This window comes from Mycteria americana, chromosome 3, assembly GCF_035582795.1.
Source record: "Mycteria americana isolate JAX WOST 10 ecotype Jacksonville Zoo and Gardens chromosome 3, USCA_MyAme_1.0, whole genome shotgun sequence".
Lineage (NCBI taxonomy): Eukaryota > Metazoa > Chordata > Aves > Ciconiiformes > Ciconiidae > Mycteria > Mycteria americana.
This window is the reverse complement of record NC_134367.1, coordinates 5,234,477-5,251,061: the sequence shown is the minus strand read 5'-3', so window position 1 is coordinate 5,251,061 and position 16,585 is coordinate 5,234,477. Positions and strand designations below refer to the sequence as shown.

The 16,585-nt window shown below is 41.2% G+C and overlaps 1 protein-coding gene across 1 annotated transcript in view; it reads left to right on the top strand.

The window, feature by feature from the left end:
* The window catches only part of TFAP2D (transcription factor AP-2 delta), a 48,379-nt gene that overhangs the window by 11,747 nt on the left and 20,047 nt on the right, over nt 1–16,585 (top strand). Inside the window, exons 4-5 of the mRNA XM_075497243.1 lie at nt 8,275–8,440; nt 11,613–11,731. Coding sequence (XP_075353358.1) covers nt 8,275–8,440; nt 11,613–11,731 — 285 coding nt within the window. The remainder of the gene's footprint in view (nt 1–8,274; nt 8,441–11,612; nt 11,732–16,585) is intronic.

Genomic DNA, 16,585 nt, shown 5'->3' with positions numbered 1-16,585 from the left:
GGAAAAAAAAAAAGCTGAGGAAAGGTAGATTTTCATGTTTTCATTTTGTAACATGCTGTAAACTTGCCAGAATTTCAGAACAGAAAATATACTGAGCAGAAAATATACTACAAGCTGGAGAACCCTACTAACAGCACCTGTAGATATAAATAATAGACTAATAAAAAGCATAGCATGTTATTAATATTTTATATAAGATTAATCTGTAGGCAGTCATGCGTGCTTATATTTAATAATGTACACAAGCACACAAACATGCATATATCCTGAAAAACAAAATAAACACTACTTCTGCACTGTTGTCATCAGTATATTATGATGTTTCCTTCCATAACTGCATATTTATGGGTGAATATCTCAGAAAAAGGGACTATCTCGTCTTGAATTAATATAAAATACCCATCATATTGCAGCTGTTATGATTAACAAATAAGAAATGATGTTGCAGAGTGTAAAGATGTGTGTATCTATACAAAATTATAGACACACATTCAAAAAAATATTTGTATCTAAAGTGCAAAAAAATTGTCCAGTGACATCAGCGGATATTTCTTTCTCTCATTCCTAATAAAGCAATAGCATTACTTACTATGAAAAGCATAAAACGTGAGAATATGGATTTTGTCAATGAAAAGATGCACAAATACTTAACTCTGAGGGCGTCAGGGAGACTTACATTTCAGCAGATGCCCAAGCACGTAACTAAATCAGAATAAATCATCGCACTCCAGCCACCCTATTGTCCTCTTCGTCTATACAAAGGGAAACCTACAATCAAAACAGACCAAGGTCTTTTTGCATCATGCATTATTGGGATTTTCGTTGTGTTGACAAGACTGTTGGGTTAGAGTATGGCTCTGTTGTTCTTGCTGCTGTCATCTACACAACCCATCATCAGCTTGCGTTGGCATTTTGTACTGACTTGTGCTATTTGATGGGGAGACGGGAATAAGGAAGGGAAAATACTCTCCCGATGTTTGCTGTGACTACCTTTTTCAGCATCACATAGCCTAACTTTTGTTCATTCTAGGCTTGGTAAACAAAGCAAAAGCACAGTTCACACAAAGGAGCATGTTGTGTTGAGTATGATCCAGTCAGTTGAGGGAAAAAGACTGAGTCCCAAAAGTAAGCTAGCAAAAATGAACATAGTCTTTTGTTATTCCTCTCCCTCAGACCACTTGACAATCATCATAAAATAAAATAGAATCATAGAATAGTTTGGGTTGAAAGGGACCTTTAAAGGTCATCTAGTCCAACCTCCCTGCAATAAGCAGGGACATCTTCAACTAGATCAGGTTATATATCATCTCCTGAGGTGATTCAGTATCTGAGGCGATTCAGTATAAGGCAATATTGGGCCCCAGCTCTTTCACTCAAATGTGGTCTGCTGCATAAACCATATCTCTTCCTCACCCATCTTTTTCCTCTCGATCATGTTTGTTGAAATCAACATGAAGATGACAGATCAGAGGGTAAAACTCCGTCATGAAGAAAGAAGAAGTAATTGAATAGAGCTGGATAAAAGAGAAGCCCTGAAGAAGGGTTTGTGTGCCTGAAAGCTTCCCTTCTTTCTCCTTTTTTTTTTCCCAAATCTATCAGTTGCAATATAAAAGATATTCCCCCTTCGTCTAAATCTTGTCTTGCTTGTATCTTTAAACCTCTGTGGCTGTAAGAGCACAACTATCACCATTTACAGTCATCTCTAACACGGTATCTTATGGCAACAGATGATGTCAGACCAGACCACATAATCACTTCCCTGTGGGAATAAACAGTTGTCCTAAAAAGAGCCTTTTTAACATTCACAAGCCCATTTCACGTGGTACCCAGAGCACAAAATTGCTGAGGCAATCTGCTGGATGATCCTACCAGTTATCTCACGTTCTGCCTGCTCTCATTTTCTTTTTCCTAGCGTTGCAGTAGGACCACTGGTGTGGGTAACTAGTCAGGGAGCAATGGCCACAGTTTTCCCTTCTTTATGTACGCTGGTGGACACATGACTTTGCCGTGGCTATGTAATCTGATGAGCTGATGATGTCTTATGTATCCTGGCATCAGAAGCTAGGCTGTAAAAGTTTCTAAAGCAAGTAAAATCTGCCAACAAGCATAACGATCTGCAGGCTGAACTGCTAGACTAATGAAAGGCATTATTTCCATTCTATTTTTGAGGGCATTTTCTTCTGCTTCTTCAGCTGGTGTCTGTTAGCATCCCACCTCTCAAACAAGACCAGCTCAACAGTTGAACAAGGATTGACTTTTCCAACAGCACCTACAGCAGCACTGGGTTGATGGGAAAGAAATCTGGTTGTTGCCGCTGCTATTTAGCGCAACTCAAAACATACCTTGTCCTCTCCCCATTGAGCTACATTTCTTCACAAAATCATTTGTCGACTCTAACACATGATCAGAATATGGGGGAAGGAATACACTAAAGTGTGTGTTTGGCAAGAAACCTAACCCTTCATCTTTCAGTGTTGTTGCACTTACTGTTTCCTTTCTCTTTCCAGCAGCCCTCCCTTTGTTTACTGTCATTCCTTTTTCTGTTTACCACCTGGTGTAAAGGCCAGGACTTCATCCATCTCCTTTCCAAGGTGCTGTTTGTGGTAGGAGTTCTGTGCCTTCAAAACTGCACACAGTTTGTGACAAAACCAGCTTCGTCTAGAAAGCACCACACCGCTCTCTGTTGCTGTGTCCATGAATAATTAATATAGTGAAATAATTATATGCAACAGATTTTACCTTGTTGTAATTTGCAACTTGTTCTCCATGTTTCTGGAAAGCAAATGACTTAGACTTGTTGTTTCCTTTTACTTTTAACCCATAACTGGCTTACCTGGAATTGCTTTGTTTAAGATCATGTTGCATAGACATAATAATTTTAAACATTTTAGATCGTAAACAACCTTCTACTAAATAGTAATGAGAAGTGTTCCAGTAAATTCTGGTTAGGGTAGGAGCAGCTGCAGAGTAACAGGTTTTTGGATTAAAGGAACAATTATTTATCTGGCATAAATGGTGCACATACTGGTTTAACCTGGCAAGAAGCTAAACTTTAATATGACACTGATTTCAGTACAGTCTCACTCATTATAAAATTTACAGACTTACTGAAGTAAATACATATGTAGATATTGCTACTGTTTTCTTGACACGTATATATGTACACGTGTGTATACGTATTGTGTGGCAGGAGATGCCAAACAAACAAATAAATCTAGTCAGTGTTAACACTCTTCACAAATGTACCTGACAGACCAGAAGTTTGAAAATGTTGATTGAAAATATTTATAGGTTTCTGTGCAGCCCTGCCTCAGATATGAAAAAAAAAACCAAAAATCAAAAAACAACCAAACACCAAAACAACAAAACCCAAAAAACATTTCAAGCGTGTGGCACCAGGTTTCTGTATTTATAGAATCATAGAATCTTTGGATTCTATGATTTGGATTCTAGAATTTGGATTGGAAGCGACCTTAAAGACCATCTAGTTCCAAACCCCTGCCATGGGCAGGGACACCTTCCACTAGACCAGGTTGCTCAAAGCTCCATCCAACCTGGCCTTGAACATTTCCAGGGATGGGGCATCCACAACTTTGCTGCGCAACCTGTTCCAGTGCCTCACCGCCTTCATAGTGAAGAATTTCTTCCTTAGATCTAGTCTAAATCTACCCTCTTTCACTTTAAAGCCATTACCCCTTGTCCTGTTACTCCATGCTGTTGTAAAAAGTCCCTCTCCAGTTTTCTTGTAGGCCCCCTTCAGGTACTGGAAGGCTGCTATAAGGTGTCCCTGGAGCCTTCTCTTCTCTAGGCTGAACAACCCCAACTCTCTCAGCCTGTCTTCAATACGAGAGGTGTTCCAGCCCTCTGGTCATCTTCGTGGCCCTCCTCTGGGCTCGCTCCACAGATCCATGTCCTTCTTATGTTGGGGGCCCCAGAGCTGGATGCAGTACTCCAAGTGGGGCCTCACGAGAGCGGAGTAGAGGGGCAGAATCACCTCCCTCAACCTGTTGGCCATGCTTCTTCTGATGCAGCCCAGGATATAGTTGGCTTTCTGGGCTGCAAGCACACATTGCCAGGTCATGTTGAGCTTCTCATCAACCAACACACCCAAGTCCTTCTCCTCAGGGCTGCTCTCAATCCATTCTCTGCCCAAACTGTATTTGTGCTTGGGATTGCCCCAACCCATGTGCAGGACCTTGCACTTGGACTTGTTGACCTTCACGAAGTTTGCATGGGCCCACCTTCCAAGTCTGTCAAGGTCCCTCTGGGTGGCATCCCTTCCCTCCAGCGTGTCAACTGCACCATGCAGCCTGGTGTTGTCGACAAACCTGCTGAGGGTGCACTCAGTCCCACTGTCCATGTCACCAACAAAGAAGTTAAACAGCGCTGGTCCCAATACCAACCCCTGAGGAAGGCCACTTGTCACTCATCTCCACTTGGACATCAAGCCATTGACCGCAACTATTTGAGTGAGACCATCCAGCCAATTCCTTATCCATCGAGTGGTCCATCTGTCAAATCCATGTCTCTCCAATTTAGAGATAAGGATGGCATGCGGGACAGTGTCAAATGCTTTGCACAAGTCCAGGTAGATGATGTCAGATGCTCTTTCCTTATCCACCAATGCTGTAACCCCATCGTAGAAGGCCACCAAATTTGTCAGGCACGATTTACCCTTAGTGAAGCCATGTTGGTTGTCACCAATAACCTCCTTATTTTCCATGTGCCTTAGCGTAGTTTCCAGGAGCATCTGCTCCATGATCTTGCCGGGCACAGAGGTGAGACTGTAGTTCCTCGGATCTTCCTTTTTTCCCTTTTTAAAAGTGGGGGTTATGTTTCCCCTTTTCCAGTCAGTGGGAACTTCACTGGACTGCCACGACTTCTCAAATATGATGGATAGTGGCTTAGCAACTTCACCCACCAGTTCCCCCAGGACTCGTGGATGCATCTCATCAGGTCTCATGGACTTGTGCACCTTCAGGTTCCTTAGATGGTCTTGAACCTGATCTTCTCCTACAGTGGGAGGTTCTTCATTCTCCCAGTCCCTGCCTTTGCCTTCTGTGACTTGGGCAGTGTGGCTTGAGCACTTGCTGGTGAAGACTGAGGCAAAAAAGTTGTTGAGTACCTCAGCCTTCTCCATATCCCGGGTAATCAGGTCTCCTGCTTCCTTCTGGAGAGGGCCCACATTTTCCCTAGTCTTCCTTTTATCACTGACTTACCTATAGAAGCTTTTCTTGTTGCCCTTGATGTCCCTGGCCCGATTTAATTCTATCAGGGCTTTACCTTTCCTAGCCTGATCCCTGGCTGCTTGGACAATTTCTCTGTATTCCTCCCAGGCTACCTGTCCTTGCTTCTACCCTCTGTAAGCTTCCTTTCTGTGTTTGAGTTTGTCCAGGAGCTCCTTGTTCACCCATGCAGGCCTCCTGGCATTTTTGCCTGACTTCCTCTTTGCTGGGATGCATCGCTCCTGAGCTTGGAGGAGGTGATCCTTGAATATTAACCAGCTTTCTTGGGCTCCTCTTCCCTCCAGGGCTTTATCCCATGGTACTCTACCAAGCAGATCCCTGAAGAGGCCAAAGTCTGCCCTCCTGAAGTCCAGGGTAGTGAGCTTGTTGTGCGCCCTCCTTGGTGCCCTAAGGATCTTGAACTCCACTATTTCATGGTCACTGCAGCCAAGGCTGCCCTTGACCCTCACATTCCCCACCAGCCCCTCCTTGTTGGTGAGAACAAGGTCCATCTCCTCCTTGGCTCATCTATCACTTGGAGAAGGTAGTTATCATCAACACATTCCAGGAACCTCCCAGATTGCTTATGCCCTGCTGTGTTGTCCGTCCAATAGATATCAGGGTGGTTGAAGTCCTCCATGAGGACCAGGGCTTGTGAACGTGAGGCTGCTCCTACCTGTCTATCGAGGGCCTCATCTGCTCCATCTTCTTGGTTGGGTGGTCTGTAGCAGACCCCCACTATAATGTCACCTGTCCCTGCCCTCCCTTTATCCTGACCCATAAACTCTCGGTCAGCTCCTCATCCAACCCTAGGCAGAGCTCCATGCACTCCAGCTGGTCATTGACATAGAGTACGATACCCCCTCCTCATCTCCCCTGCCTTGTCTTTTCTAAAGAGCCTGTATCCTTCCATTCCAACACTCCAATCATAGCAGCCATCCCACCACGTCTCCGTGATGACAATAAGATTATAGCCCTGCAGGTGTGTGCACATCTCTAACTCCTCTTGTTTATTCCCCATGCTATGTGCGTTTATATAGAGGCATTTAAGTTGGGCCCCTGATGAAGCTGACTTACTGGCTGGAGTGGCTGGAATTCCTTTGTGCTGCTCTTCAGGTGCTCTGTGCTGACCTGTGATCCTTCTCCAGGCTCTGGCCATCTATTGCTGGCACTGGGTAGGAGTGGGATTGATTGAGGTTCCCCTCCCCCAGCATATGCTCATATTTGAGCATATGAGCTCATGAATTGTATCTTTGAGCTGTGCAAAAATGTGCGTAAGTGCCCTTGATGTGTCTTTATGTTTGATGATGCACGATTTGCCCCTATATTCTGTCTGAGAAGTGGACACTAATATCTGTCCTGTAGCATAATTAGAAAAGTCATAAAATACCCTGCTGTACTGAGTCAGGATCTTACCCATCTGGGATTTATACCAAGAGATGTTCTTTTCTGGTTTTGCTGTCAGCACAAATGTTTAAATATACCTTCAAGAGCTGAAATATTTGGAAAGAAATTCTGTTTGCCTTATGTAAGCTAGCAATAGTCTGCCTTTAATGAAGTTTCATCCTTCAGTTATATTCTTCTGTCTCTGCTAAAACTGGAACATACATAGTCACCTTAATTTTAAGAGGGATTACATATGGAAGAAGATAAAGTAAAGGTGTTAGGATCTTGTATAAAGTCAGCTATTTTTTTTTTTCTATTCTTTCTATTCTATTCTATTCTATTCTATTCTATTCTATTCTATTCTATTCTATTCTATTCTATTCATATTACAGAATTTAGATTACAATCTAAAATTTTTAAGCATAATGAAGTGAGCTCTTGCAGTGCAAAAAGATTAGGGTGTTCACAGGAAAGAACAAATTATCATGGTAGTTTAAAAAATACAGTGTCTTTCCTTTAAACATGAATGATGAGCACAGATTCATTCTGCTCTAAGAAGGTCTTTATATCATTGTCTTCACAGAAACCATCTGAACTCCTTCTAGTAGTGCATTGAATTATATGATATTTTATATCACTGTCATATGCAGCTCATTCTTTTTTCTGATCTTTCCCCCAGGGAAGAATTGTGCATGCAGTGGTAAGATTTATTTGTTCCACAGAATTTTTTATTGTAGTTAGGTTGGAGAAGGCAGGTCAAAGAAAAGTGTTTTGCACTTGGTGATAAAATATGTGCTAGTCCTTAAGATTTTTTTTTTCCCTGGGAGTTTGTACTATCCTCTTGGATCAGTTGCAGAGAAAGTTTTCTCTTTTGCTCTCTCACATATTAACTTTAAGTTAAAAGCTTGATTTTGCCTGAGGAGTTATTGATTACAGTCTTCATTGAAAGATTTGGTGATCATTCAGCAGTTTTAGACCCAGGCCAAGTAATTGCCACTTTCAAGAAATAAACAATTCCAGAACTAACCTGAGATAAACTGACATAGCTCAATAGATTTCAATCATTAACATCAGCTGAGGATTTGACCTAACTTTAGAAGGAATATATGAGAGTTCAAAGGCATGGAAAGCTGTTCTGGCTGCAAATCACTTCAAACCTATAGTGCTGTTGCATCTTTCTTATCCTAAACACTGCTATGAGAGTTAAAATGAACATTTCTCATTAGAACCAATGCCCTAAATTTTCCCCAACTGCATTTTTTAAAATTCTGAGTGATACCTGAAGTTGGTTCAATCCTATGTTATTAATCATACTGGAGACAAGACTCGAAAGACTGACAATATGTAATTTTTATTGAGCATGAAATCAAATTAGGTAGCCATAATGATCTAATTTGAGTGTAAATCTTATAAGATCTAATAGTTCACTTTTCCTGGACTGAAATTTCAATCCGTTCATTTTCTCAAAGCAACAATGTGAAGCAATATTTAAAACCAAAACCAAAACCAAAACCACCACCCCCAAAATAATGCAAAAACCTAAACAAAAACAACAACAACAAAACCAACCACAAGCAAACAACGGAATTGTTCTTCATGACTGAATTTGTCAAAACATGGAATATGAGGTTTCCCCCGCTCTAACATTTCTTTTGTTTTGTAGGTGGCACCTGCGTTGTTAACCCCACCGACTTGTTCTGCTCTGTTCCTGGTCGCTTATCTCTACTCAGCTCCACTTCGAAGTACAAAGTGACCATTGCAGAGGTGAAGAGGCGCCTTTCACCACCAGAATGCCTCAATGCTTCCCTCTTAGGAGGTATTTTGAGAAGGTAAGTTGAAGGTGAGAATAACAAGCCCTAGATAGTGCTGTAATTTCTGTAATTTTATTTTCTACAAATAGGTTTTGTTCTCTTTCCCCAATGGATAGGTGGTCACAGTTTGGGAAAACAGAAGGAGATGGATTGGGAGTGAACACTGTTTCTAGGAAAATTTTCAATAATGAGAAAAATGAAGATTGTGTTGGCATTTTTCCCAGAAAGTTTACATTTTTCAGTGAACTGATTTTTTTTTCCCCTCAGTTCAGTACCCATCAGAGACGGACAGGTGTCACTTTGCCTTGTTTTGAATGAGAAAAAAAAGACCCTCAGTGTGTGGAAAATTTCACCAGAGCTACAAATCTGACTTCTTCTTGAGAAGCTATTTCAAAGTAAATTGTTTTACCAAGTGTAGTTACAGCCCTCACTCATCAAAAACCTAAAACAGGGAGGTGTAGGGACGCCTTTTTCTCCCGTTCTCCCTTGCATGCTTTTTGAGAGCACAAGTCCTATGAGGACTGGCTGAGGGAACTGGGGCTGTTTAGCCTGGAGAAAAGGAGGCTGAGGGGAGACCTTATCGCTCTCTACAACTACCTGAAAGGAGGTTGTAGAGAGGTGGGGGTCGGTCTCTTTTCCCAAGTAATAAGACATAGGCAGAAGGAAATGGCCTCAAGTTGCACCGGGGGAGGTTTAGATTGGATATTAGGAAAAAATTATTCACCGAAAGGGTTGTCAAGCATTGGAACAGGCTGCCCAGGGAAGTGGTTGCAGGTATTAAATCCCTGCAGGTATTTAAAAAACGTGTAGATGTGGTGCTTAGGGACATGGTTTAGTGGTGGACTTGGTTTAGTGGTGGACTTGGCAGTGCTACGTTAACGGTTGGACTTGATGATCTTAAAGGTCTTTTCCAACCTAAATGATTCTATGATTCTATGAGTACAAAAAAGATAGACTTAGCAGAATACGCTGGTTTTAATTTTCTCGTTGTGAGATACTGGAGAGGAAGCAAGTAATTAGGTAAAATTTTGCCTCTGACCCTTCACTGACCAGAGCAGACACCTGCAGAGAGCAGTAGCAGAGAGGAGGAAAGTGGCAGACTGTGCCTCACATTGCAAGTGGAAAACAAGGAGGCAACTGTAATTCAGCCAGGCATATGTAAGTCACAATGTCCCTGAGGCGTCAACTTAGATGGCATAAGCTACTTGAATGCCCTTTGATCAAAACTAGCTGGGAAGTCATAGGCTATTTCACTGCTGTCACTGAAGGCCACACTGATCCTCATACTTATACTGAAAGTCATTTTAACCAACCTGCGATATTCTAAGATATGTAGTAGTCCAAGAGCTGTCTCGAGCCATCTTGCAGAGTAAGGACTATAGATCATAAAATTGTTTCAGGGGAAAAAGCCCTACTTACCTGTGCATCTATAGGCATTGAAATCCAAAATCTACATCTACAAAAGTTTTCATCTATTACTGCTTCACCTTGGAGAGGCCTTCAGCTAATAGTCATAGAAATGTTCGCTTTAAATACTCATACCACAGGCTTCATCAATACCAGTACAAGCTATTAAGAATGCAAGGGCATCAGCCTGAACATGGGGACTCATTTCTCTCTTCTGTTAAAATGCTAGAATGAACCCCATAGGTTTTTGACCAGACCAAATATCACTCTTCCAAATCAACCCTGGGCATGGTTCAGGAGTTAGCAAAAGCCAGGGACTAGTCCCAGCCAGCAGTTTGGATGTGCTAACTGTTTTATGAAGCAGAGAGTGTAAATGAATAGATTTGGTCAGGTTATACGTGTAGCTGTCACAACGAGAGAACAGACTCAAACACTATGTAGTTGACCAGCAGAGATGTAGCAAAACCAAATCTTGTTCATGGTTTGCCTGAGACCTGTCAGGGTTGCTTTTGCATCCTATCAGCAGTCACTGTCTGGGTATTTTCCCAACTAGCTTTTCTTCAGAATAAAGTGTTCTCAGAAGACATTTCCTGACATACAACATGGTCAAAGTTGTGGTATCTCTTAGTGGGTAAAAACAACCATCCAAATGGTGGTATTCCAAGTTTAGTTCCTTTCTCTGCCTGAAGGGACTTGAACCTGTACCTCAAAACATCTAGTTAAGCATGCTTAATACTCAGTGATTGGTTATTCTAAGCTGAGGGCGCCTCAATCTCATTTGGGGCTAATCAAATATTTACTGGACAAAAGCAAAGGTGTAACTGTAGTGATGACTCTTATTATCTAATGACCAGCTCATTCTTTTGGGATGGGAGAGACCTGGGTTCCAGTGGCTGCTCTATTTAATGTTTAAGCATTTTAACATTAGTTATTTACTGCCAGCTGGCTGCTGCATTCATCTAAACGACACAGGTTAAAATTCCCTCAGGCTGAGCAAGAAATTGAACCTACTTCTGCTGCATAAGTGGATATGTCTGAAATGCTTCAAAAGCTGAGGTACTGCAGAAAAGCAGGTGTGGGATGCACCAGGAACCATTTTGTGAGAACAAAGTGACATAGGCATTTGGGATAGGGGCACAGGTAACCAACGATGGCTGGGATTTTAGCTTCAGCATTTCCTATTGCCTTATCCTTCTTCCTTGTAAGCTGGGCTTTGTAGACTACATTTCTAAGTACCCAGGTCTCTACATAAATTATAGAGGGATAGCTGGAGCTGGGTTCCACATAGACGTCTGCATTTGAGTAGCCATCTGGCTTCCTTTTATAGTCAGGTGAGAGAGATGGGTAAAGTCCCTCATTCTAGACATCTATTTAATATCGTTCTAGAAATGCATGTTTCTCTCTCGATTGTCTTGGGAGCCTGAGGTGGCTAAATCAGATATAAGAGACTCCACTGTCAACATTTATATTCAGTCATTGCAATACCAGGCTCTGTGCTCAAATCGGGACCATGCTAGGTGGAAAGCTGTCTGAAGATCTGATGCCCCTGTGACAGGCGTTAAAATGACTTAACTTTGTGAAAGGACAGACATGAAAGATTCACATTGTGCAAGCAGGACGTTAAGAATACAGCTCTGAAAGATTTTCCATTGATGTCATTACTGCAGTCATTACCCCACACATTTGTCAATAAGGTGTGTAGAATTTCTAGGCTTATATTAACATGGGAAAAAAAGTGCAGAATAAAGACAAGTTTCTCTCTCTTACTGTTCTCTCGTGATAGAGCAAAATCCAAGAATGGAGGACGCTGCTTGCGAGAAAAATTAGACAGACTGGGACTGAATTTGCCTGCAGGAAGAAGAAAAGCAGCAAATGTCACACTCTTGACTTCCTTGGTAGAAGGTAGGGTTTATAATATTGCAATATAATATAAACATAATTAAAGTGTTTCCTTGTATACAACACTTTTCAGCCACAGTGTTAAATATCATAATCTGAATTTTGTACAAAGAGGAGAACTGACTTGCCTAAAGCCACAGACAGAATGAGTGGCAAAATGGAAGTTCACTCTGAGATGTCTTGGCTCCCAGCAAGTGGTTTGGTCCTGCGGTTTCCTTAGCATTGATCTGTGCTTTCTGTGTTGGGATCTGACTTACAAATCGATGATCCAAGTGTTCTTGTGAAGAATGAATGTCTTATACCAACTCTATAAGTAGGTTTTTTTAGCCTCCTTTTTTTAACTTGTAAATTTCCTGGAGCTGATCCAAAAATGTGATTTTTTTTTCCCCTTAAGAAGGCATAATATTTAGACAAGACTTTTCCCCCCACACATAAATGAATGAAATCTATTCTCAGATAAACTCTAGACAGGCCCAGGAGACACTTTCTTGGCCTTTATTTGTTGTTTAAATATAATTCACCAAATACTGCCGGGCTCTTCAAACCTTCAGCTGGGAGATGCAGGTTCAAACCCCTCAGGCAAAGGGAAGAAACTCTACCTGAGTCTCTTCTATTCTGGGTGAATCCACTAAGTACTCAGTTTGTTGTCTGGCTACGAGTAGCAGCCCTGGGAATTTCAGATCCCTCCTCCTTGATGTTGAGAGCACTCAGCTCATCCTAAAGGTCAACACCTTCTAGGATCATAACCTGAAGGGTCCATACAGATCTAGGCAAGTAGGCTGAGGTCTCAGCACATATTACCACAGAATCACAGAATTACAGAAAGGTTGAGGCTGGAAGGGACCTCTGGTGATCTTCTAGTCCAACCCTCCTGCTCAAAGCAGGGTCAATTAGAAGAGGTTTCTCAGGACCTTGTCTAGTCAGGTTTTTAATATCTCAAAGGATGGAGAAATAGTGCTGAATCCACAACAGTGGATGTTTTTCACCATCTAAGAGGAGGGACTAAGGTTCTCAGGGGCCACTGAGCACACAGAACTACAATGGGGCTGCTCTAAAATACAGGTGTGTCCATATCACACCTGCTTGTAATAAAGAGAAAGCCATAATGAAGTTACAGTCTTAGAAAAGGGAGTTTTCTCCCCCAGTTTAGAGGAGTAAGGGCTGTTGCTACCCTTGCAGTCCTTCATGCATCTTGGATCTTAGCAGAGAAGAATAAACAGAGCTATGTGGCCAAATGTTCATTAGAAGAGATTGAGAGTGAGGAAGCCCTCTTTCAACTGCTGGCCTGGGATTTATGGCAAAGTACCTTTGCTGTAAGTCAGAATTAGATTCCTTTTTCCCAGGGATGGAGCTGTGCTTGCCTCCCTGCCCTTTAATCAAAGCCAATAGTAAACCTATTATCAAGCCTATGGTATTGCTTTTGTTCTCGGACTGTCTTAATGTGAGTTCTAAAGATATATACTGAGGAGTCTGAGCTCCCTTTGACAGAGACTTGTTTGCCTAGACATCCTAGTCATGAATTTTGTCTACTGGAATTTTTGGGAAAGGCACCACCATGTGCGTTAACATTCCAACAGAAAACAAAATGAAGTCCACTTTTTGTCTATGTAACCAATCCTCAGTCAAACTTGGCTCATTGAATTCTTTGTGATATAAGCTGTCCTCCCTTTGTACATGCAGATATTACTTCCAAGTGGTACTAACTTGTAGCATGGTTTCTGCAAGGAAACCCATCCCTCAATGGCTCCTGCTGCTGGAGGAGGCAGAAATGGAAAGACACAGGCTTATTCCAGCTTTTAGAGGAGAAGAAAACATGAAGAAAACAGCACTGGCTTTTTCTGTGTAGTGTCAATATACAAATTGACATAATGATTTATTATTCTTACTAAATCTCTAAATATCAGGTGCACTGTGTGGACTTCTCATAAGGACCCAGGATTCTGTCACTCTTGATTACTTTAGATGGTTCTAAGTTTGTTATTACTAAAGGTCCTCACAGTCTTCAATGTATCAAGGCCTTTAATATCTCTGTAAGGTGGGAATGTTCTCAACCTCTTAAATATCTGTTTGAGGTAAGAAAAGGCAAAATTAGTTGTATGGTGATTAGGTATATTGACCAAAGCCATCTTGAAAGTCTCTGGCATGACTAAGACTTCTCTTCCTCTAAATAGACTACAATCATTGAGTTTTGGAACAGAGGAACTGCAGTGAATTTCTAGGCTGTGGTGGTCATGTGAAGATCCAGACTTCATGAAAATTATTCTGTGGCCCCTTGTTTTCTGCAAACTTACTTCTTTTGGGGTTCAGCATGGCTGCTGGGTGTTCACTGTTATTCTTGTTTTGATCGGGTTGCATCTTTAATGTCTTTGGTAGGCACTTCTCGGGCCCAGAATATGACTTGTTTGACAGATCAGTTCTGTTCTTTACATTGTTATCCACATAAATCAGCATAATGGGTGGAAAAACAGACTGGGAGAATGAGCTCAGCATTACAAGACTCTCCACAGCGGTATAGGACATAGCTTTGTGCAACCTGTAGGTGAGGGATGCCCTCTAGTGCCTAGATTAGATGAAGAGAAAGGTCACTTTTCTTACCAGCTCTAAAATGAACATTCCTACATCTTAGCTAATACAATAAAGGCTCCTCCATTAAATAACAGCATTGCCAAGGATAAGCCTTACTGATGGCTCAAAGGAGTCAAAAGCCTCCCCAGTAGAAGCAAGAAAGGATGTGAGAAGATGGGAGATGTCCCCATCTGTTTGGACAGGTCACTTATAAAGCAGAGTTGTAGCATGAATGTTATTGCAGCTGCAGGTAAAAGCAATGCATGAATGAATTTAAAACCATCAGATTATTTACAAAAATCAGAAAAAGCACTTACAAAAAAATCTAGAATTTCTTTTCCTGTCAAACCTAAGACACTAAATTTACTAGACATAGAATTGACTGCATTCATCATTTGAGGACCAAAATTCTTGAGAAAAATAGGTCAGTGGTTGCTTCCCCCCCTGCTATTAACTGTCACACTTCTCCCCCACCAACTTTTGTTTAAATATCCTTCCACTTGTTCCTCCTGCCTTCTCACCCTACAAACAGAAAAAACTTTCCTTCCACCTCCCGCCTGTCCCTCCTCCCCCTGGGCAGCATTTCTGCTGGGTAGAGCATCCGGAGGAGGTGAAGCCGAGGAGGGAGCAGGAGGTTCAGATGCCGAATGTCCCTCTCCTGGGACACAGCTTCTGCCTTCACTCTGCATAGGAGCATCTCTCACTCTTGCTAGACCCAGGAGACACGCATGCTGCTCCCTGCACCTGCCCACAGAAACCTGTCAAGGTACACGGCTGGTCTGTCCACTGAGGCTTTCCAGAGCTGTCTCTGCCAATTCAGCTTCAGCAACTCCTTTTCCATCATGCAAAGCTCTCTGGTCAACTGTCAAATTATATAGGAAAGGCAGTGCTGCCTATAGCTGCAAAGCCACGTGCTAGATTGAAGGAGAAAGAGTCAACGATACCCAACATCCAGTCTTTGTCTCTGCAGGAGCAAAGAGCTGGTGATATTGCACATAGGGAAATTTGATTTCAGATTGAAACAAGGCAACTGGCTATAAAAGCCAGGGATTTTAGGGGTTGCTACCTCTAGTATTACTCCTCCCTGACACAAATAATAACTAGGCAGAAGGCGGCAAATCTAAGGTAAAAGAAAAGAGGTCAGTTCATCCACATTTCCAACATTTCCACATTCTCCCCTAGAATAAGTGTTTGTCCAAATTATGATGTAGAAAAAGAAAGAATACCTTTTATGACATTTTGTACAAACTACTTTCCCCCACCAAGCAGACTTATTTCCTACTGTACAGTAATACAAGGGACCTCCATTCACTGAGATTAAAAAAAAGGTAATATGTATAAGAGTATATCAGAATCCACTTCTAAATACCAAATTATTATTTGGTCCAGGTTCAAAATGACATCTTTGCTCGACAATGAGATATGAGAAATCATGTTCTGCAGAGTGTTTTCATGTCCAGATTTGTATTTTTATTTAGAATTTGAGGTTGTAATTTAGAATGTCTACTCCTTGTATCATATGGAAATGCATGCTTATATGAATAAATATGCATAGTTCTAATGTGCATTCATAGCATACATCAGTATACATTTAAAAATATATTTTTAAAATATATTTAAAACATTTTTAAAATTTATTATTTCACAAAACACAATAGGTACATTTTTATCTACATTTTTACCTATCTATATCTACAAGCAGCTAGGTCATTTTGTTTCTTTTTGCTCGTGATTTTATCTCTTCATATACCATTAACATTCAATCACAATCCCGGCTCCAGGTAAAATGGACAAGTTTTATACTTTTGTATTATTTTCTCAGATCATCAAAACAGTTTAGTATAATTTTCTCAGCTCTAGTAAATAATATACACCATCTTTGTGAAGATAAGTTTGAAGGACAATTTGTATTTTCATTCCCCTTTTTTTTTTTACATTAAGTGAAAACATACAAATTTCAGTCAGTTTGTTGTTGACCATGTTAAATAAACACCTACATTTCATTACATAAAGTTTTGCTCTCTTGAAGAAACCAAGACTTATCCAATGGCTAAATGTTTAAATTCTTTGCTGACTACATTCCTTATATTGTTACTCGGATCTGACTGGGACCAGATAGAGCTGTCTGGAGAATAGTAATTCCACCCGATGACAGCTTCAAAGGGTTTGACTTTTATCTTCTTTCCATGGCGGCATGAAAACAAGCCTATCAAGTGTTTTAATGGAGTTTGGTTGAAAAGCAAAACCTGGTGCTCTTCTGCAATTGACTTACTCTTTAAGTCTTTATTTAAG